The sequence below is a fragment of the Xyrauchen texanus genome, chromosome 11 (assembly GCF_025860055.1).
Source record: "Xyrauchen texanus isolate HMW12.3.18 chromosome 11, RBS_HiC_50CHRs, whole genome shotgun sequence".
Taxonomy (NCBI): Eukaryota; Metazoa; Chordata; class Actinopteri; order Cypriniformes; family Catostomidae; genus Xyrauchen; species Xyrauchen texanus.
The window spans coordinates 15,178,381-15,202,025 of NC_068286.1; the positions used below are offsets into that span (position 1 = coordinate 15,178,381).

A 23,645-nucleotide genomic window follows, 5' to 3' on the forward strand; every position below is an offset into this window, starting at 1 on the left:
GCCTGGCCGGGCCTCTTTCTCTCTATGTTTCTCGCGATAGAGTAACTAAGGCCGGGCCCTAACACGCATTGAGGGAAGGGGGTCTTAGCCCTTATTCAGGGCGGAGAAGACCCTGCGGAGGCCACGCCTACCCGAGAGGGGAGGCAAGTTTAAGTGGCAAAACCATCAGAGGCCTGCTTAGGGCCTATGTGGAAAAGTCGGTGCGGTGGTGGATCCAGCCTCATAGAGGGGGGAACATACAGCACGGCAGCCGAGGCAGCCATGACTGCCTAATTGGAAACACGGGAGTCAGCTCGCCAGAGGGGAAAGAACCGTGGTGTTACACACAGGGGGAGTCCGAAGGAGGCCTTACCTGTGGAGCACCTATACCAGTACAGGGTAGCAAACCAGTGGTTTGGGTCAGCGAGTTCCTCCACTGAACTGCGACCCACGAGGGCTAGGGAGGAATCGACCAGTGTCCCAAACCTGAGATCTCCTGGGAATGAAGGCGCACTGTTTCCCCTGGTTAGGGGGAAGGGCGCTAGGTGCAAGCGATTCACCCGGTCAGATCGTGGGCGTGCCACCGAGTTCTACGGGCTCGGTACCTGAGAAAACACGGGACGATACTGACTCAACTCGGAGATTGTAGAATCTCGCAAAAGTGTTAGGTGTTGCCCAGCCCACTGCTCTACAAATGTCTGCTAGGGCAGTGCCCCTAGCCAGTGCCCATGAGGACGCAAGTGAGCTCGGACCCGCAAGGGGGGGGGGCACGGCCTGGGTGTGATAAGCCAGGGAAATGGCGTCGACAACCCAGTGGGCGAGTCTCTGCTTGGAGACAGCTTTCCCTTTCTGATGTCCCCCAAAGCAGACGAAGAGCTGCTCAGAGCGTCTGGTGCTCTTTGTGCGGTCCAGATAAATACGTAAAGCACGTACTGGACACAGCAGTGAAAGGGCTGGGTCTGCCTCCTCCCGGGGCAGCGCTTGCAGGTTCACCACCTGATCCCTGAAGAGGGTGGTAGGAACCTTGGGCACATAGCCCGGTCGCGGTCTTAGGATCACGAGAGTATCTGCTGGACCGAACTCCAGGCAAGCGTCGCTAACAGAGAATGCATGCAGGTCCCCGACCCTCTTGATGGAAGCGAGCACGATCAGCAGGGCAGTCTTGAGAGAGAGGGCCCTGAGTCCAGCTGAGTCAAGCGGCTCGAAGGGGGGTCTCTGGAGTCCCGTAAGGATGAGCGAGAGATCCCAGGAGGGGAACAGGTTAGGCCGGGAGGGAGTTATCCTCCGGGCACCTTTTAGGAACCTGACGATTAAGTCGTGCTTACCAAGAGACTTTCCGCCTATCGTAGTCAGTGGTGGGCCGCGATAGCGGCGACATACACCTTGAGGGTGGAGGTGGACAGCCTCCTCTCCAGCCTCTCCTGAAGAAACACGAGCACTGACCTAACTGCGCACTTCTGCGGGTCTTCGGCTCGGGAAGAACACCAGTCCGTGAACAGACGCCACTTTAGAGCGTAGAGATGCCTGGTAGAGGGGCTCTGGCTTGATTGATTGTATCTATGACGGTCGGTGGTAGGCCGGCTAGATCTTCCGCATCCCGTCCAAGGGCCAGACGTGGAGGTTCCAGAGGTCTGGGTGCGGGCGGGTGCCAGAGCGTGCCCAGTCCCTGAGAAAGAAGGTCCTTCCTCAGGGGAATTCGCCAGGGAGGGGCTGTCGTGAGGAGCATGGGGTCTGAAAACCAAGTCCGGGTAGGCCAGTAAGGGGCTACCAGAATGACTTGCTCCTCGTCCTCCCTGACCTTGCATAGCACCTGTGCAAGAAGGCTCACTGGGGGGAATGCGTACTTGTGCAGCCCCGCAGGCCAGCTGTGTGCCAACGCATTTGCCCTGAGGGGAGCCTCTGTCCGGGCATACCAGAGCGGGCAGTGGGAGGTTTCTTGGGAGGCAAACAGGTCTACCTGAGCCTTGCCAAACCAGTCCCAAATCAGCTGGACTGACTGGGGGTGGAGCCTCCACTCTCCGCCAGGCAAGCTTTGTCTTGACAGTGCGTTTGCTATCACATTGAGGTTGCCGGTGACTCCAGTCGCAGCTGACTCCAAAGGAGGAGACAACGGGCGAGCTGTGACATGTGGAGGGAGCGTACTCCGCCTTGGCGGTTTATGTAGGCTACGACCGTGGTGCTGTCTGTCCTGACTAGGACGTGTTTGTTCCGAATTAACGGGAGACTTTTATGTTACAACATAACTTTTATGTTGTGCGTGCCGTGGCGCCATGCTCGTCTTGGGACTCGAGTCCGGAGCCAGTGCTGAAGTGGTCTCATATGCATCAACCCCAGAGGCGCGGCTGCCGCGGAGGATGCCATATGCCCCAGGAGCTGTTGGAAATGTTTTAGCGGGACCATGGCACCTGGCTTGAAGGAAGCGAGGCATTTCAGCACTGACTGAGCACGCTCGTTGGAGAGACGTGCTGTCATTGGGACTGAGTCTAACTCCAGACCGAGAAAAGAGATGCTCTGGACCGGGGAGAGCTTGCTCTTTTCCCAGTTGACCTGAAACCCCAAACGGCTGAGGTGGCTGAGCACCTGGTCTCTGTGTGCGCATAGTAACTCTCGGGAGTGGGCCAGTATGAGCCAGTCGTCGAGGTAATTGAGTATGCGTATGCCGGCTTCTCGGAGCGGGGCAAGAGCTGCCTCTGTGACTTTCGTGAAGACGCGAGGGGACAGAGACAGGCCGAAGGGGAGGACTTTGTACTGATATGCCTGGCCGTCGAACGCGAACCTTAGGAAGGGGCGATGTCAAGGGCGAATTGAGACATGGAAGTACGCGTCCTTCAGGTCTACCGCTGCGAACCAATCTAGATGCCGGACGCCAGATAGAATTTCTCAATTTCTGGGTGAGCATTTTGAACGGGAGTTTGGACAAGGTCCAATTGAAAACTCGCAGGTCCAAGATCGGTCGTAAGCCGCCGCCTTTCTTGGGTACAACGAAGTAAGGGCTGTAGAAACCCTTCTTCGTTTCGGTTGGAGGGACAGGCTCTATCGCGTCCTTTAATAGAAGGGAGGCGATTTCTTCACGCAGGGAGTGGGCATATTGGCCATGTACTGCGGAAAAATGTATGCCCACGAAGGGGGGGCGGAGACCTGGCAAACTGAATTGCGTAACCAAGTCAAATGGTCCGGTGCAGCCAGCGTGACGGGTTGGGCACTGAAAGCCACGCCTCTAAACTCCGTGCTAGGGGCACCAAGGGGACGGGTTTTTTGGACGTACCCGGTGGGGCTTCGCAGCGGTGTGGAACAGGTAACGCGGCGTCGGGAGGCAACGTGGCGTCCCGAGGCTCTGGTGCTGAGAATAAACTCAAAGCACTTACCTTGCTCACGCGACCCGGCGGGAGGGCGGGTTCGTGACTGAGGAGGAGGTCTGATGTTGGCGCCCTCTGGACTCGCCTGAACCGGCCGGCCGGGAACAGTCGTGGGGCTGGATGCGGGACACCTCGGCCCATGGAGCCGGGACTGTTGAGGCCTGAAAGCAGAGTGCCGTGAGAACGGCATTTGTGGGCCAGGTGACCCCAGAGACAACAAGGAAATAGCTCTATAGAGTGTAAAGAATTTAACAAAAAATTCTCCTTCCGCCCTCCACCGGGAACGGAGTGGTCTTACCAGCCCGAGCTAACGCCTCGGTCTCTGGGTCTGTCATCTCAGGAGCGCCTGGGAGCCTTCTGGGTCCTCAAGGGGGTCCGTGAGACGATGGGCGCCCAACTTCTGCGGGGAGCTCAACGCTGGGGCTGAGAGCTGGGCCCACTCACTTGTTAGTTGAGGTGGAGCACCACTTTCTTTCTTTCTTGAAAGCCGCAGGAGGACGCCTCGGCGAGCAGACAGGGCATGGCCCCTGGCGCAGGTTTGGCGCAGGGCAGGATGCTTTTTGCTTGAAAATAGCCTTGGTCTGTTTCTTCACCACTGAGGACTGCTGGGTGAAGTCGCCAAGTGGTGTGGCCGAATGGACGGAGCTGGGAGACGGGGCGCTTGAGAAATCGTGCTTTGTCTGCCTCCCGCACTGCCTGTCCATCGCTGCGCTTCTGGACCACGGAGTGGCCATCGCCTGTTTGAGTGCAGTTCCTGCAGCACGCCAAGAACAGGACTACCCAAGTGCAGATTTGAAGTGCCCTGGCCCGGTGGACTTGCAGGAGGGGGCCATGGCGTGCAGGGGGAGCGGTCTGGGACCGCTTCTACCACCGAGGGTAGCGAGGAAGCTGGGCTTGCTCAGCTCGTCATGCACATCCGGAAGGAATCCGGGGCGTGGCTGTGAGCGGCGCACATGCCCGCGGAACCAATTAAGCCCGGGAAGCATAGCGGACCTTCTTAGCGCCAGGCTCAGACTGGGCGGAGACCCAAAGGTGGCGGCCCAGGCGAAGTTATCCGCGATTCGGCGCCGCTGTTACGCTCTCGATGCAGCGGTGATGTCATCATCCAATGCCGGGAGCTTGAGGGACCGGCGGTAGGCTGTTAAGCGGACCGCACTAATCCCGAGCTCGGGGGAAGCAGGCAAGCGTGCCGGGGAGGCGGGAGGTTTTCGAGGGGATTTACCCGGCGAAAGCATCCCGTTATTCTCCCCAGATCGTTCTCCATCGCCGGCGGCTGAAATGGCTCTCTCTCACTACAAGAGAAAGCAGAGATCGCAACGCTGCCGCGGTTATGTTCTCACTCTGAAAACATAACCCATTGGAGAGCATGCTCATCTCGAGCTTGGACGGAAACAAGCAAGCGTGCCGGGGAGGCGGGGGGTTTCGAGGGGGTTCACCCGGCGAAACGGAGCCCGTCACTGTCCCCAGATCGTTTTCATCGCCACGGCGCCTGCCTCAATCCCGTGAGGAAGGAGGCGAGGTGCGGGGTGGCTGAAGCGGCTTTTCTCACTACAAGAAAAAGCCTACGACCGCAATGCTGTCATGGCTATGTTCTCGTACTGAAAACATAGACCATTCATAAAAACGCTGCCTGCATGTGATCGCAACCCAGGAATGCAAGGCAGTTTTTATGGCCGCCAGAGGTGGGGAGAATCAACGCATCCAGAAACTACACAGAGGCGGAAAATCGTCTTTAAAAAGAAGCGCCCTGAGAAGGACGTTCAACGCCGCTGTGTTTTGCTCTTTTAGAGCTGAAATTCACTCTTTTAGAATAACTCTTTCGAAGTTGTCTGCGCTGTTGAAGCGCCCAGGGGCAAGAATGCACAGCCGTGCACGAATGAGAAAGCCGCTGTTGTGCGCCGTCAGATCCAACAGCATGCAGAGCGTCAGAGGATTAAACAGGAACTTGGTGTGTAACTGCATGCACGACCAACGGCTCCGAAGAAATTTTCTGAATGAACTCCCGTATTTGTGCCGCTTAAATATCCGTATGTCCGGGGGCGGGACATGCAAATACTGGTTGCCAACTCTCATTGGCCTTTTTTTCATAGTCCAGAGGTGAATATCGGCGCTCAAGAGAGACTAGTGTCTAGTGAGCTAGTGTCGCTTCTCTGACACAACGTGGAGAGAGCGACAGAAGGGGAACCTGGGCATTAAATTGCATGTGATGATGCTCAGATTAGACAACCGTGAGACAGTGCAGAGCAATACTATGAAAAAACTACATACAGTGTGAGTTAATAAGTAAAAGCGTTGCATTGTCATGTAGATGTGAGACATTATGCAGTATGTAAGACTGCAATTGCAATGTAGTGAATTGTAGTTTTGTATATATTATTGTACAATAATGGAATGTTGTAACAGTGATGCCTATAGGATCTAAAGGACCATGGATTGACACTGATGTAAAAACAGGTTGGTGATAAAAAATTGGGCAAACATTTAACACTTTTGTGTTTATATAGTAAAAGTACTGTATCTAGCTTTCAACAAGGCTAAGCAGTTAATGATTTACACCTCACAGTCCTCAGTGGTGGTAATTTAGTGTAGAATGTGTCCCTCATGACCAGGGGTGGACTGGGAAGAGAAATTGGCCTGGGATTTGACATAGAAACTGGCCCAAAAGTTGCTGTCCCTTTCTGCATATTGAGGCGCCGTTTCGTGGCCCATTCTGCATAACGCGGTTGCTCATTTCAGTTTATCGCAGCCCATTCGGCCCATTTTGTGGCCGGCCTGGTTCTCCCGATGGCCAGTCCACCCCTGATCGACCCCAAAGTTCGTCGACCTACCGGGAAAATGCCGGTATGCTAGATTACCAATCCAGCCCTGCTCATGACACTGGTCAAAGCAATGATGTCATTTCAAACATCTCGATCAACCGAGGACAGATGTGGTCAGTCAAACTATCATTTCGTATTTTTATTATACAGGCTTCTCCTCTCTACATTTCTCTGGGCAGTTTTATCAACTTGTGCAGTTGGCAAAGCCCCCTGGGTTTCTAAATGCAGTATTAAATAACACTCAGGGTGTTTTTGGCAAGATCATGCTGGGAAAGGAATTGTTATGCTTTCAGCATGTCAAAAAATTTAGACTGTATAGTGGAAACTCAAAATAATTTTCTCTTTGTTTGTCTTGGCACCAGCAAACTGACATATGTTCATTCTCTTTTTTTGTCCTGGATTGTGCATGCTCAGACTCCCCTTTTCACTGTAATTGCTTTTTTTTATCTATCCCCAAAATGAATCTATTGTTGTTGTTAGAATATACTCTAGCATTTAGTTCAAGAAGGTCTGGGGTCAGTTTTGTCCAGGGTTTTGTTTGTAAAGAACTCAACCATTGTGTCAAGTCAAGTCAAGTGGTTTTTATTGTCGTACAACCATATGCAGTTAGTACAGTACACAGTGAAACAAGACAATGTTCCTCCAGGACCATGGTGCTACATAAAACAATATAGGACAAACACAGAACCACATGAGACTACACAGACTAAATAACATACCTATGTAAAGTGCACATGCAAACGTGTGCAAAAAGTATGGGACAGTACAATAAATTACTAAAAATTAACAGGACAATAGGCACAGTGAGAGACAGTGCAGCGCCGACCAGTACACAGTAGTGTAAAAAGATGACAGTTTCTAAAAATGCCAAATGTAAACATAACATACTATGACATGAATGTTCTATGCACATAGCAGTTATTGAGGGAGCAGCCAGGTATAAAGTGACAATAATTAAAGTGCAACTCAGGACACGTGTGGGTGTGTGTGTGTGTGTGTGTCAGTCCAGTCGCTGAGTATTGAGGATTTTGATGGCTTGGGGGAAGAATCTGTTACACAGTCTGGGCGTGATGGTCCGAATGCTTCGGTACCTCTTGCCAGACGGCAAGAGGGTGAAGAGTTTCTGTGAGGGGTGTGTGGGGTCATACACAATGCTGGTTGCTTTGCGGATGCAGTGTTTTTTGTGAATGTTTTTGATGAAGGGAAGAGAGTTTGGAAGATACGCAAACTGCAGTGGGTCTACTGAGGGGGGGCAGCTGGGTCTTAATGTGCCTCATGACGAGCCTCTCGAAGCACTTCATGATGATGGGTGTGAGTGCGACGGGACGGTAGTTGTTGAGGCAGGACACTGAAGACTTCTTTGGTATGGGGACGATGGTAGTGGCCTTGAAGCACGTTGGAACGACGGCGCTGCTCAGAGAGATGTTGAAGATATCGGTAAGAACAACTGCCAGCTGGTCTGCACATCCTCTGAGCACTCTGCCAGGAATGTTGTCTGGTCCAGCAGCCTTCCTTGGGTTGAGTTTTCCTCACATCAGCCGTGGTAAGACAGAGCACCTGGTCGTTGGGTGGAGGGGTGGTCTTCCTCGCCACCACGTCGTTCTGTGCTTCAAACCTAGCTTAGAAGTCGTTCAGTGCATCTGGAAAGGAGGCATCTTTGTCACAGGCAACTGATGTTGTCCTGTAGTTGGTGATGCCCTGGATGCCTTGCCACATGCGCCGTGTGTCGCCACTGTCCTGGAAGTGACTGTGGATTCTCTGGGCGTGTGCGCGCTTTGCCTCTTTGATGGCCCGGGACAGTTTGGCCCTCGCTGTTCTTAGGGCAGCCTTGTCGCCTGCTCTGAAGGGTCCTCAGCAGCGCATGCACCTCCGCAGTCATCCACGGCATCTGGTTGGAGCGTGTGGTGATGGTCTTGGAGAAGGTGACATCATCAATGCACTTGCTGATGTAGCTGGTCACTGATGCTGTGTATTCCTCCAAGTTGGTAGAGTCGCCATCTGTTGCAGCCTCCCTGAACATGTGCCAGTCAGTACACTCAAAACAGTCCTGAAGAGCAGAGATGGCTCCTGCTGGCCAGGTTTTCACCTGCTTCTGGAGCGGTTTTGTGCGTCTGACAAGCGGTCTGTATGCTGGAATTAGCATAACAAAGATATGGTCTGAGTAGCCGAGGTGGGGCGGGGCTCCACCCGGTACGCGCCTGGGATGTTTGTGTAAACAAGATCAAGCATGTTCGCCCCTCTCGTTGAAAAGTGCACATACTGATGGAATTTAGGGAGCACTGTTTTGCGATTCGCATGGTTGAAATCTCCGGCGACAATAAACAGTCATTCAGGGTGAGCGTTCTGCAGTTCACTCATAGCCCCATACATTTCACAGAGCGCTTCCTTAGTGTTAGCCTTGGGGGGAATGTAAACTCCGGTTATAATAACAGTGGTGAATTCACGTGGTAAATAAAAAGGTCTGCATCTAACAGTCACAAGCTCCACCAGTGATGAGCAGTAACTAGAGACTAGCATAGAGTTATTGCACCATTCCGTGTTGATGTAAACATACAAGCCACCACCGTGAGTCTTACCGCACAGAGCTGCATTTCTGTCGGCACGAATAGAGGTGAGTCCGTCTAGCTGAATGGCGGCGTCCGGAACTCTGTCGCTGAGCCACGTCTCCATGAAAACAAAGACGCAGCAGTCTCTAAGCTCATGCTTCGTAGTCTGCTGGAGTCGGATGTAGTCCAGTTTATTGTCCAGGGAGCAAATTTTGAGAGCAGGATAGACGGGAGAGTCGGCCGGCTAGGGTTTGTTTTTAGCCTAGCATGGACCCCCGCCCTCTTGCCTCGCTTTCGCTTCCTCACACACCGCTTACAACATCCCCTTCCCTGGGCACCGGCATCAGGCAACGCCGAGGACTGGAGGCCTGTCCATGAATGTTCAAGCCGAGTTTGCGTAGCAACTCCTGCAGATCATCATGCTGCTTGGTTGTTGCATGAATCTTATATTTTAACAGTGTCTGGCGATGGTAGACACGAACAGATTTCCGCTCCGTTCCTGTGGCCATCATTCACAAAATTCTAGACATTCCCCATACATTACGTGTTTTTTTGTTTGGTTAAGGCTTGGTTTGCTGGATTGCGAGGCACACCTCACTTACCTCTGTCAGCATCATCTTGGTCATAGGATGGACTACACTTTTCTTAAATGGAATACATACATAGACAATAAATGAATGCTAACTAAAGGAATAAAAAGGAAACTTCACCTATGTGAACTTCAACAGTCAAATGGATAGACATTGAAGACACTTACTCATTAATCTTACAGTTCATACACAATTCTTAAGTTTTAAACATTGCCCACCAACATCTACTCAGTTTACTTGCATAAAACAAGACTAGCACTACACATAGATAACTATTGTTGGCATTATATTCATGTTGTATAGCCAGAGGGGAACTGGCTGCCCTAGCTGTGTCTGGTTTCTCCCAAGGCTTTTTCTCCATTTACTAACATCTTGTGGAGTTTCGTGTTCCTTGCCACTGTCACCTTTGGCCTGTTCACTGGGGGCCTCAAGAAAACATTTTAAAAGCATGATTTTCATCACGTTATTCATTTAAATTGCTCAGTAAAGACTTTAACACATCATAGCATCATTTTCTATTTCAATATATTTTTCTTTTTAAAGCGGCTTTAAAACAATGTAAACAAATACAATTTACTCAACTTGACTTGGCTCATTATAATTGCATTTTGAAGGAGTTATGAAAAATGTTGTTTGAATATAAAGCTAAATTATTTCTTGGCTAGCAAAAACAGTGTAATGCTCTCGTCTCCATTTAACTCACATTTTATTACATCTAAATCATTTCTGTAGAATTTTCCACTATATATGCCAAAAATGTAAAAACAAAGTGCATATTTATTGTGTGCATGTATGCTGTATTAGTAAAGAAAAAAAGTTTTCTACTTCTAAACAAAGTATGGGTTCCCAGTTTATAAAGAACGTGCAAAAGAGCTATTTGTATTGAAAATACACTATAAGGTCCACACTCCCTGGGAATTTTGTCACTTACTGACCTTTGAGCCCACATTTAAAGGAAATCTCTCATTTGGCACTCGTCCCATACAAACACTTTACACATCCACTCACCTGAATGCCACTGTTGCGACTGTAGCATACATAATTTGACCCTGTAATAAACTAGTCATTGCTGTTTTGATGCATTGTTAAATAAAAGTTGTGTAACAAATAAAATGTTCATAACTTGACCTGTCTCTCTTCATATTGCAATAAAAGGAATGACTCAATATTTTTACACTCAAAACAATTTGAGATTTTGTCCTCTGACTAATAAGACTCATGTTGAGGCAAATCAGGCTGGGTGGGTCTAATGTGTCACAGTGGGTGGGTCTAGAATATCAGGGTATTGCTGGAATGTGCCTGATGCATTTGATTATCTCAAAGTGAGTGTGTGAGGAGTGTGTGAAAAACTGTTCCATTAAAACTGGAAGAGCTGGTGTGTTGGTGTGTGTGTGTGTATCATGCCACCAGAGTACCCAAGCATGTTGCAGACTTCAGTGTGCGTTTGTGTTGGTGAAGAAAGTCAATCACACATGTCTCTCTGTGTTCTCTTGCAGTCTGCGGCTGTCTCCGATGGTGGTAAGTAATCAATCAATGTTTCATACAACCTTAAATCCTATCTCAGCCTCCCTTGTTTAATTGTCTATTTTTATGTGGTATCACAAACTTCATTGTCTTTCCTTATCTACCTCTATTCCTTCTACCCACTCATATCTCAGTTCAGGTTAATTACCTGAATAGTTTTGTTCTATCACTATTTCTTGTTAGTTTCACATCTTCACTTCAGATTGTTATCTCTGCTGCCTAAAACAATGAATTCTCTCTAAATCTCTGTTTATCTCCCACTGGGTTCTAATTATGTTTACATTCCTCTATTCATTTCTTAGCCTTTACTTCTCAATTTGTCCATGCTTTCCTCTTTATCTGTTTACAATGTTATTGTCGTTTATATCTGTAGATTTGAAATAGATAGAGCTCTGCCCAAATAAAGAAGAAAGTCAAAACTACTTTGGCTCTCATTTTGTTTGCCTGACCGAAGTTTGGCTTTCTTTTCCTTGTACAATCCATCCCCCAAATCCAACTAGTTTATCTGCTGAAAATTCTCCCCAATTTGGAATGCCCAATTCCCAATGCACTCTAAGTCCTCGTGGTGGTGTAGTGGCTTGTCTCAATCCGGGTGGCGAAGGATGAATCTCAGTCACCTCCGCTTCTGAGACCGTCAATCCACATCTTATCACGTGGCTTGTTGAGCACGTTACCACGGAGACATACCGCATGTGGGGGCTTCACGCCATCCACCGAGGCATCCACACAAAACTCCCCACGCGAACCACATTATAGCGACCAAGAGGAGGCTACCCCATGTGCAACTGGGCCAATTTGGTTGCTTAAAAGACCTGGCTGGAGTCACTCAGCATGCCCAGGGGTGGTAGTCAGCATCTTTACTCCGTGAGCTACCCAGGCCCCCTGAGGTTTTTTTTTTGTTAAGCATTTTCTTTGAAGAATATATAATTTAGTTTTGGAAGACCTGGGGACAGTTTTGCCGTATGTTTTTATCTGTAAGGACCATAACCAATGTAATTTAATCTGTGCAAAGACTTTTATGTTGGAGATCAATTTAATATTTGTTTTCTGAGGTGATACTTTTAGCACAGTATAATGTAGCAAAGCAAATTCTGTGTTTCATTACATGATTGTAAAATGTACTGTCCAACTTCCTCTTTTTGCTCACAAAACAATTCATATGGAACACTGGCATTAATTGTAAAGTTCTGTGTAATCTTTGATTAGGTAGCTATGTCTAAAATCTCTGTATTTCAATTCCAGGAGCAAACAAGCCCAAACTGCCCCTACTCCCTTCTCTCCCCTCAATGGCCCAATTAGCATGTGTGAATGTGCCAGGGTTTCTGTGAATGTTTGCTTAATGCTTCCAGCCAGAGCCATAGATCTTTCAGCCTTATGCATAACAAAAGGTACATAGGACAAATGTATGCTTGCAAAACTGTCAGGAACTTACATGCCCGAGCTGTTAGCTTTACGATACTGTAGTGTCTTTTTAATGTGTGTGTGTTGCGAATGGGCACACGATATTTTGTGGTCTAAGGATCTGACCTGAGATCAGCTTGAGGTTAACCAGGACAGGCTGGATCCGTGTTCAGGTTCAGGTGCTCGGGTAAGTTTTATCCCTTACAAAACTGCTCCAGGATCAATTATCGCCAAGACAGGATGTCGTAAATCAGCCAGTGAAAATGGAGAGAGTGAGCCAAGGCCCACTTGTTTTGTCAGTGCTGCCCATCTCTCTGGACATCAAAGTGCAAATCTCAGCAACCTTTCATTTTCTTCATTACTTTGCTGTCTCAAGACCTTAACTGTATTCTCAGTAGATGTCTTGGTGTAAGTTTTACAGTCTGGATGTCTCCTTGTGCGAAAGTTTACAATCTACATTTATTATGACTACTGAACAGTACATCAGTGGACAGTTCATACTACGTAGTTCATACTTGTGTTGTTTTTAAAACAATAATTGTAATAACTAACCCCTAACCCTAAATAATATTAACCCTAACCTGATCCATTAAAACATTTCCTTGTGTGTTCTGCATAAAGCCCAAAGTATACTTCGGGTTTGACGCAAATGCTTAGCGTCTGTGTACAGTCAAATGCTAGCCTTTTTAAATTATACTTAAATTGACTGTGCACGCATACACAGATGGTTGGTGCATGTGTGCTATGACTGCTATGAAATACTGGACTATTTATCTTCAGGAGTTTAGACCCATAAATTATAGTCCTTTAGTCTCGAGCTATACACACACGTTCTTGAAGGAATATTCTGGGTTCAATCCAAGTTAAGCTCAATCACCAGCATCTTTGGCAAAATATTGATTACCTCAAAAATTATTTTCACCCATCCCTCCTTGTCTTTAAAAAAAGCAAAAATCGAGGTTACAGTAAGGCACTTTCAATGGAAGTGAATGGACGTTAAAACACTCAAAAGTATAGCCATAAGACATAAAGTATATGAATGTAAACATGATTTTAATGTGATAAAATTGTTTACTGTACTAACCATTTCTGTGTAAATTTTTACCCAATTTTACAACCTCGTTACTATGATGATGAAATGTCAACAAACCCTAAAATGACTATAAAAATGACCATTTAAACTACTTTACAGATCAAATAATACACAAGTTTTAACAGAAGAATTAATGTCAGTGCTTTTATAAAATGATAAGCTCCACATTTCTGTTTAAACCCTCCCAAAATTAGACACATTCACTTTCATTTATTACCATTCATATACATTGTAAGTGCCTCACTTTAACTTACTTTTTAAGAAAACTTTCTTTAAGAAAACGTAGGATGAGTAAAATGTTTTGTTGTAATTAACATTATGCCACAGATGCTGTCGATTGAGCTTAACTTGTATTGATCCCAAAATTGTCCTTTAACGTGCACATCCACAGTTGTTGTTTCCACCTTTGTCTTCTTTAGTGCCAATTACATCTTCTAGAGCTTCTTCGTGAAAGCAACTAAATAGTACAAATAATTCCATGCGCATATTACGTGTTAAGAGTACACGCAGTTATAAATTGGGCCCCATGTTCAGAGCTCGAACACTCTTCTGATGATACATTTTCATCACGCATCCTGTACTGTTGAGTTTCGCGTCTAAATGAAGTATACTTTGGGCTTTAGAAAGAAAGTCAGAATGGTTTGGAACGAGTAAATGATGACTAAAAATTATTTGGTGAACGTTTACTTTAAGAAGCCTAGTTGGGACACCAGCATCCATGACATACAGTATATGCCAGTGACTGGGTATGCTGGTCTTTTTTAACATGGCTATTAGTGTTCATGTTTATCCTCAGTTAGGGTGCTATCGAGTGGCTGTGCTAGTGGTGGTGGTAGTGGGCTAAAGCACATAACTGTTAATCAAAACTGTTCAGAAGGTCGCTGATTCGATCCCCATGGCCGCCACCATTGTGTCCTTGAGCAAGGCACTTAACTCCAGGTTGCTCTGGGGGGATTGTCCCTGTAATAAGTGCACTGTAATTCGCTTTGGATAAAAGCCTCTGCCAAATGCATAAATGTAAATTTAAATGTAATGCTGGTCATTAATATTGCAGGTTTCTGCTGCTACTGCAGTCCAAGTTTCCCTCCCCTCTCTTCCTTCTATTAATTATCACCTTGCCATTCAGAGCTTTGTGTACAGGCCACTATTTTCTTTTTATGCTAGCGTGGGATTTCGTCATCTGTGTTATTTAGATAGTTCCACGTTTCTCATAATGTTTGAAGGTAGCCTGATGTGTGTGAACTCTATGGAGATTTTCATGGCTGTTGACTCTCTGCCACGTGGCTGTGTGTGTGTAATGTTGGGGTGATGGATGTCAAAGCCTGGCATCCAGTTGGCATGAAATATCTCGTGAAGTGGCATCACACAGGCTCATACCAGCTCTACCCAGGTAAGAGGCTTCAGGAGTGCCTGAGTTTATCAGAGAGATAGAGGCATCAATCTTTGGACAACAAAACTTTGGTTTCCTACAGAGTCCTTATCTTTAAAAGTAAGTGTATATACAGCTATATTTAAGTTGGTGAGCAAGATTACAGATAAAGAATCCATCACTAAATCTTTTGTTCTAAGACCTGACAAGTTGTTTTTTATCATATTGCTTGGCCTTTGCAGAACAAATTTTGTTTTGGGGGGTTTGGCTGCACACACTCTTTGCTGTTCCTTTCAGTGGTTTTTGAGGATTGTTAACAATCTGCTTTGTTACTGACATTTGTACTGTTTGATAACAAGCGCACACCAGCCACATCAGAAACATCCAGAAACAAAAAAAGGAGAACACCAACTCTTAGCAAAACTTCTATGTACCACCTGATTTGGAACATTGCTTGGATGAGTCGAAAAACATATTTAAATTATTTTACTCTACTAGTTTCTCAATTTCACACTGTGTCTTGTTTTAGAGGTTTCATAGGTAGAAAAGCACCACTGACACTATAACTTACTCCTTGACCCTATCTGTCCAGGAAACATTCACCGTTTGCTTTTGTATGATTTAACATCCTACTTCAGTTCTTCAAGCTCTGACATTTCTGTTGTTGTCTCTGTACTTTTGTTTTGTCAAACACAGGGCTAATTTGAGTTTATATTCTTAATTGAGAGCACCCCGACCCTTATTCAGACAGTCATGTTGATTGCATAACTTATGTCCCATTGGCCATTTTTCTGATGTGAAAAAGTAGATTTATTTGAGTTGAACTTTTGTGGTTTAAGTGATCATTGTGTAAGTCTGTCATTTGCAATATGTGAATCAGTGATGCCATGTCATATTGTCACTGAAATGGGATGAAGAAAAAGCTGACACTGTGTTTGGTGTGAATGATAGTAATGTTATCTCATTGTTTGTGCTGTAGAGTTGAACAGTGTGGACCTGAAAGGCTGCGGCAGTGATAACAGTCTGAACAGCAATGCCAGTCTACCTAGTGTGCAATGCCATAGACGCCACACTGAACGCCGTGTCGCCTCATGGGCCGTCTGCTTCGAGCACCTACTACAGGATCCAGTTGGTATCCGACATTTCTCGGTATGTCGGATCAGTCCAAGTTCATGTTTAGGCTCAGCTGCCTGACTAAATTACAGAGTTGGTACATTGATAATATTGGATGATAATGTCGTAGTTCTTGAATATACTGTATACCATGGTATTTTGATGGTACTCCAAGGAAATTAAAAAAATATCATGGTATTACCAACATGGTCAAAAAACATGGTATACCATGATATACTATTACACCATGTCCAAAAACCATTGAAATACCATGTTTTTTTGAAAGGATATATTTATTTATTTTAATTGTGCAGAGTGCAGAGTTTACAAACTAATTTCCACCTCACTTAAATGAGTACATTCATATTTATTTGCTTGGAAGATGCTTTCTTATCAGAGTGACTTATGATATAGTTGTAAAAGCTGTCTCAGCATCATGAGGCACTCTCTGAATCTGAGGTTTTAAACAAAACCAGAAAAAAGTGTTTGGAGGGGATTTTACTTATTAGTAGAGCAAAAACAATAAGTTAAGTCGTTAAGTAATAAGAAATAAGATTTTGTTTTTAAATTTTTAAACTAATTTCATTTGTATTCGTTATTGATATTAAAAGAGTACAAGGTTTTTGACTGTGTATGCTTTTGCAGATTAATTAATCAAATTTTTTCCTTCTGCCTTTAGGAATTTTTGAAGAAGGAGTTTAGCGAGGAGAACATTTTGTTTTGGCAAGCCTGTGAATATTTCAGCCATGTGCCGGACACAGATAAGAAACAGGTTTACAACCCTCATTCTGAATCGTTTTGATAGCAGCACCAAACGTTTTTACATTTTGGGAAACCTGTTTGAAAACACTAATTATGTTTCTGTTGGGTGTCACTAGTGGTATATTCGACATCTTAAATGTTGGTACGGCAACTGATTGGGTTTTTGGTCACACCAAATTATGTAGATCAATTCTGATTGCTGTTTATCAAACCATTCCTTCTGCCCATGTCCACAGCAATCAGTTCCATGTAATAAACACTTATTTTGTGTGGACAGGATAAAATAAACAATGTTTTCAATTCACCGTTTGTTTTTCACATTGTCATAACTTTTTGGCCTCCAGCTGTCCCAGAGGGCCAGAGAGATCTACAACAGCTTCCTGTCGAGCAAGGCCACCACACCCGTCAACATTGATAGTCAGGCCCAGCTGGCTGACGACATCCTCAATGCTCCAAGGCCAGACATGTTTAAAGAGCAGCAGCTACAGGTGAGATAGAACACAAAGGAGTGCACAATCTAGCATGCAACAGTGTTTACTGAAACCCTGGGTGTTGAACACTCTATTTTGGAATAAAAATCTATGTTAACAAAGCGTCAACATTTCCCAATGGTCCTGTAGGCGTGATGCCAATCCTAAAGATTTTGAAAGTCTACATGCCTTATCCAATTTCTTTTTCATAACTTTCTGTTTGATTGATTTCCCAGACTAATTAATTACAGTATATAGATTAATTTTATCCTAATTCATGCAGGTGATATCAGTATTTTTCATGGCAATCAAATCTGCTTGATTCCTTATGTCTGTGTAGGCTACACTACAAATTATTAAGGATTAATCACAATAGTATTGCAAGGTTTTCTGGGCTGGAGATGTGAAATAGTGGACTATTCTGATTTCAGCGCTGTGCTGTCATGAAATCATGAATGTAGCCTACTTACAACTCCAACCCCATGATAACCAGAAGGAGACTTGCAGGCAGCCTTTATGTGTGTTGTGGGAGTTCAGTGGATCTGAGAATGTGTTGTTATAAAGTGTCTTCGAGGAAGAAAACCAAGTAGCAGCATTAAGGCTCCATGCTGTCTGTCACCTTTTTATTCACAATCTCTATAATTAACAAACTTCAGAAACATGATGGTGGTCACAATTTACAATGTCAGATACCATAGCGGTTCTGTGTCATTTGTCAGACCCCCGCCCCTGGGCAATAACATCACAGCACTGATGGAATGTAGTCCTTTCTTCAATAGTTTTCCCTTCTCCTACAGTTATTTAGCATTTTTGTGCAATACTAAGCTGTTTTCTTTTAAGTCTCTATGAGATTCTCATTTAAAACTTTTACATTTGCCAACCAGCAGATCAGAATTCAGTTTCAAGCCAGTCTCAATCAGCGCACATATTATTTTCTGCCAGCTATGTACAAGAATCTACATTCGACTCTTAAGTGTGTGAAAAATAGTTTTTTAGTGATTGTGATTCCATTTGAAATACATCTATGCCACATTCCAAAATCTGTAGAAACACAAATTTTCATGGAATAGCCAAAATGCTACTTCAGATCCCACATTCCTTTGTAAGTAATCCCTGCTGGTAACCACCAGCATATTTTGTGTTTACTATGCTGGTCCCAGCATGGGATGTTGATGTGTTGGTCCCCACCAGGGGCCGGATTCACAAAAATGTTCTTAAGAAGAAAAAAAAAAAGAAAGTGCTTAGGATAAATTATAAGTAGTTCATAAGAATGTTCCTAAGTGCAGTTTTCTTAAGAAAGTATTCATTAAGAATAAAATGACAGGCTTTGACATTGTTTGATTATACTTTCTGCTCATTAGGTTGCCTTGTCTAATACAACAAAGTTAATACTTCAACACTGGTAAATCATAACGATAAATGTATTTAACTATTAACCATTTTTAAGTAGCAAGCAACTCCAGGTCACTTTTTTATGTAAATAGTGGAGGTTTCTGTTGACTGTAAAGATCGTGGAGGGAGTGTGCTATGCAGCGCATCCATTTGAATTGAATAGCATAATTGGACACCGCATTTATAAGCTTCAAAACAACATTCATTGTTAGAATTTCGTAATAACATTTACATGGTTTGAAAGCGGAAAATAAAATTAACATAAAATATAAACTAGTCAAAAACTGGTCTAAAATCACATTTCTGCATAAAAAGACTCCCAACTCAAATTGATAGCATTTTTTTTCTTAAGAACAATTTTAAGGATAAAGATAAGAACTTTCATAAGGATATATTTTTTTTTTTAGGAATACAAAATATTAATAACTTTTTTCTTAAGATAGAAATTAAGAAGAAAAAAAAAGTTAGTTAAGAAGAATTTTCTTCTTAAGAACGTTTCACGAATCCGACCCTAGGTTGCTTAAGCAGCTTAATCAGCAAGACCAGAAATTAATGCTGGTTGACCACCAACTTTATCTTTATAAATTTGAACTATGACTATGCTTATTTAACATCTTGACCACAACCAGCACCAATCAGTATAAACCAGCCTGGACCTTTCAGCTGGGATTTTACAGTGTCACTCCCTCCTTTTTCCTTCCCTCAACAGATCTTTAACCTGATGAAGTTTGACAGTTACACTCGCTTTCTAAAGTCCTACCTGTATCAGGAATGTATGCTTGCGGAGGTGGAAGGGCTTCCTCTTCCAGACCCCTACCAGGTTCCCAGCAGCCCCACATCGAAACACAGCACAAGCTCTGACCGCACCAACCTCTCTACACCCAAAAAGGTAACATAAATACAGGTGATGGTTTGCACATTTACCATATCTGCTTCATGACGATTGTCCATTATAAGTTGTCATGTTTTAAAAAACGTAATCACAAAATCAGACAATCTATTGGCACTTTACACCGCACTTTACGGTTCGACTTGCCTCAACTCTACTCACTTGACTTTTTTGAGCTTGCATTTCCTCTGCAGTTTTGGAAATGCAAGCTTTTGGGATTATAGGATGATCATCATAGTTGCGCCACCTCTACTGCCGTGACATCATCTTAAACATGATACAAACTGACCAAACCAATAACTCGACCTATAGCTGTTAGCTACTAGCTTATTGCGCTGGTTCTGTAGTCACTTTTTTTTTAACTTTTCCCTACACTGTTGGTAGGTTCGGTGGTAGCCTTGTATGGCCAACAGCTGAGACACTTCCCGAGATACTTTTTTGTTTCGCTCATCACTAACGAGTGGACCGTCTGCACCTCGTTTATTGACCACAGCGTGGTTTTACGCACAGCCATTTCTTTTTTCACTATTCGAAAGTCGCGAGAACAAATTATACTGTTATCGCTGTTGCTAACTTTAAAACTAGTGGGTTGATGTCGCGTGTCGGAAATCCAGTGATGCTGGTAGTGACGATTCTCTCTGAACAATCAGTGATCAGCAGGATTTTTACATCACATTTAGTATCGGCTCTCTTGGAACCTCGACCGAGGTGGTATTAAAAAAAGTATCATGTACCAAGTACTGTCCACAGTGGAAAAAAGCAGACTCGAGTTGTACCGTGCAGTTGAAAAGCCCCATATGAGACACATCAAGGGAAGACACCCTTTAGTTTAATTGTCTCTCTGTTGAAAGTTTGCCAACGCTTTTAGGTCTGTGTTCATTACAAAGTCTTTAATCAACATATTTAAAATATGTTTTATATTTAATGCTTAACAGATAAGTAATTTATTAATATGTTTGAAAATGTTTTATTTTGACCTGTTAAGAATTATATAATGTAAAAAAAAAAAATAATTTATATTAATAGAAGTTATTAGAAATGGTTACCAAATGTTAAATATTTTGTAACAATAATTTTTTGTATTAAACATACATTTCTTGTAATAGAGTTGTGAAATTCAAGTCATTGTCAGCACTTTGTACTGTTTACATAGTCGAGTGTTAGTTTAGTTATCACAGAACCTTTCAAATCAAGGAAGCAGAGGCTTTCAGCTCAGTCAACGTCCCACTATGCGCTCCAGTCAGATCTAATTTAACACAGTCAATCGCTGGCCAGCTATACTTCTAATCTAATTTTTTACACCTTATTCCCAACTCTGCATATAATTGGCTTATGTCACATAAGAGTTTTTCACTGACAGCCTGCTTGTAGAGAGATTTTTTTAGTGTCTGGCAAAAGGATCTATGAGTTATACTTTGTGTTTGAGAGCGTAAAATATTTTACGATGTATAAAGGTGCAAGACGACAAGAAGAGCAAGTCGGGAAGGTCACTGAACAACACAGATGACAGCAGAGATGAACAGGGTGATAAAAAGAAAAACATTTTCTTCTCCTGGTCCAGAAATAGAAGTTTTGGAAAAGGATCCAAGAAGAAGGATCTTGCAGATTACAGTGAGTGAAAGAAATCATTTATGAATCTGTTACATTAACCCATAAATGCATGGTAATTTTCTCAAACACTTATTGGGTCTAAATAGATGCACAACTTAGTGCAGCCAAATGAATAGTCATATCATAATCATGTATTACACTTGCTATAGCTTACATTAGTGTTGCTTCGTCATCAAATAGCAATGTCAAATGTAAATCAAGTCAATCACTGAAACATCAGCGCAACCTCGAGTAAGAAATTGCATGTATAAAATGTATGTGTACATGCATATGGAATACTGATAATTCACCATTGTTGATAATTCATTGTTGCACAGAAAATCAACGTGATGTAGTATTTATTCATATGACTATAGTCACTCACTTATCTTGTAATTAACAAAGACAGAGATAGACTGTGATAGTAAACTTAAATAGATATGAAATAATCATAAAGAATATAATTTTTCAAAGATATAACACTCTTACATACCATAATGACACTTTTGGCACTTAAACCATTATCATTTTTGATAAAAATGTCCATGAAGCCCATTTTTAATGCATTGTAAAGGCATTATACATGCATTATACTGCATTGCAATGTTATGATAAGTTATAACTTCTCATAAATAATTATAACTAGTTATTATATATTATAAGACTTCCCCTATTCATAGTTCCCTATTCTTAACAGTATAATGCATTATAACACAAGCAACATACAATTGTAGCACAGCAGAAGCTAATAAAGTTAATCGTATAAATCATGCAAAAGCAGCATAGTGTAAACAGTCTAAAGGTTTTATGACATGATCATATTATAAGTGGTCTTTGCCTGCTATAAGTAAAGATACAAAAGCAATATCTTATTATAACAGCCATAACATAAACTTGTAACATACGATACACTACAGGTCAAACTTATACAATCAAAGTTATTTATTAAATAAGTCTCCAAATAAGATTCATGTACATTAAAGTTTATAGAATAGAGCCCAGTATAGAATCAGTTCAATTATTTTTTTATTATTCTTGGGTGGGTTTACACCCAAGAACATTGGCTACATGTGTGATCAACATACATTTTTTCCAGAGTTTCTGATATAATTTAACCTTGTAGCATTACAAATGTTTTTTGTGATATCTCAAAATTTTGATTGAATAGGTGTTATTTTGTATTTTGTGCATTTCTAATGTATATAATTTACAGTGTGAGTTGTAATGTCTTATAACCCCTTAAAAATATCTTATGGATGTTTATAAGAAGACATTGCTTTTGTCACTTTACTTAAAGCATACTTATTATATATATTACAAATATATAAAATACATTATAACTTCTGCAGATAAAATTGGACGTTGCTCGTGTTATAATGCATTATACTCTTAAAGCAGGGATGGGCAACTGGCGGCCATATACTGCCCTCTGTATCGTTAAATACGGCCCATCGGACAAGACTGAGGAATGATTTTATTTCTTTGAAAAAGGGATTTGTAAAGATTGCATTCAGTTTATGATGTTATTACAACTATTGACCAGAAGAGATCACTTGTTCTTACCAGACCTGCTGATCACCCTAGGATTCTAGCATGCAACATCTTACACTTGCTCATCATTTATAAGGTAAATTGAGTTAAATTTGATCTCAGCTTGTCAGCGACATAGTGCACACTATTGTTAATGTACGCAGGTAGAACCCATGTCTTTTGTTTGCCTGAATACTAAATCTGTCATTAAAGATTTAAATTTGATTCACAAATACACCATTGATCAAGTGAACAAAGAGGAGTACAGTATGAGAAATACATACACCAGAGCTGGTCTCCATAAAAGAGTAAAAGGAATCAAAAGTTTTTATGAAATCCGTGACAGTGCGGGAATCACCAAAGACAGTGCTGTTTCGCTCATGAAAAACAAAGTTGTTATAAGTGGGAGAAAATGTGAAGAAATGCACGATTGAGATGCCTGACTGACTGTTGAAAAGTCTTGCGAATAGAGAGAATGTTCTCTGACGCACGGGATGGTTCGGTCTGTGCGTGTATGTTGTGGTGCTGAATGTTTTGTAATATTGCACTGAAATGTTATGTTCTTGTTGCCAGTATTGTTATTGATGATAATATTTAGATTTGAACTAATACCTATAAGCTGTTTTATGAGGTGGGGTTGAAAATGTCTGTTCATTTGTGTGTTTGTCTGTTGGAAATATAGACAATGCAAATGAGATACATTTTCTTGCAAATGTAAGTCTGAAGTTTATTGCTTATAAATTGAATATAAATTTGTACATGTGAACTATATAATTATATTGTATTTTGTTTTAGTAAAAACACAAGTTACAAAATAATTATATTTGTTTTTGTTAAATAAAAATGTTAGTATAGGTAACAAAATCTTTAAAAGAACATTGTTGGGAAATGTGCATACATTTCCCACAATAATGAGGTAATTGAGTAAAGGGGTGAACATTGTTAGAGTGCGGATTTGTAATTTGGCCCCTTGGTAGAATGGAGAAAAAATGGTGGCCCTCGCCCCCTTCAAAGTTGCACATCCCTGCTCTAAAGTATAACTTCATATGTAAGTATTATAATGGTGGTTACAATTATATATGAAACGTTATAACATATTATAAGGTGTATTATGAGACATTACTAATGCATTATAATGATTTTAAATGCATTGAAAATATAGGCTTCAAAAAAGTTATATAATATAAATAATATATATAATAATAATATAAGTTATTATTAT

The 23,645-nt window shown here is 42.9% G+C and overlaps 1 protein-coding gene across 2 annotated transcripts in view; it reads left to right on the top strand.

Moving 5' to 3' along the window:
• Window positions 1–23,645, top strand: part of LOC127651261 (regulator of G-protein signaling 12-like) — a 134,581-nt gene that overhangs the window by 93,108 nt on the left and 17,828 nt on the right. For both annotated transcript variants that reach the window (XM_052137011.1, XM_052137012.1), the window contains exons 4-9: window positions 10,787–10,808; window positions 15,657–15,826; window positions 16,470–16,562; window positions 16,897–17,040; window positions 19,124–19,303; window positions 20,758–20,914. In XM_052137011.1, the coding sequence (XP_051992971.1) occupies window positions 10,787–10,808; window positions 15,657–15,826; window positions 16,470–16,562; window positions 16,897–17,040; window positions 19,124–19,303; window positions 20,758–20,914 (766 nt within the window). The remainder of the gene's footprint in view (window positions 1–10,786; window positions 10,809–15,656; window positions 15,827–16,469; window positions 16,563–16,896; window positions 17,041–19,123; window positions 19,304–20,757; window positions 20,915–23,645) is intronic.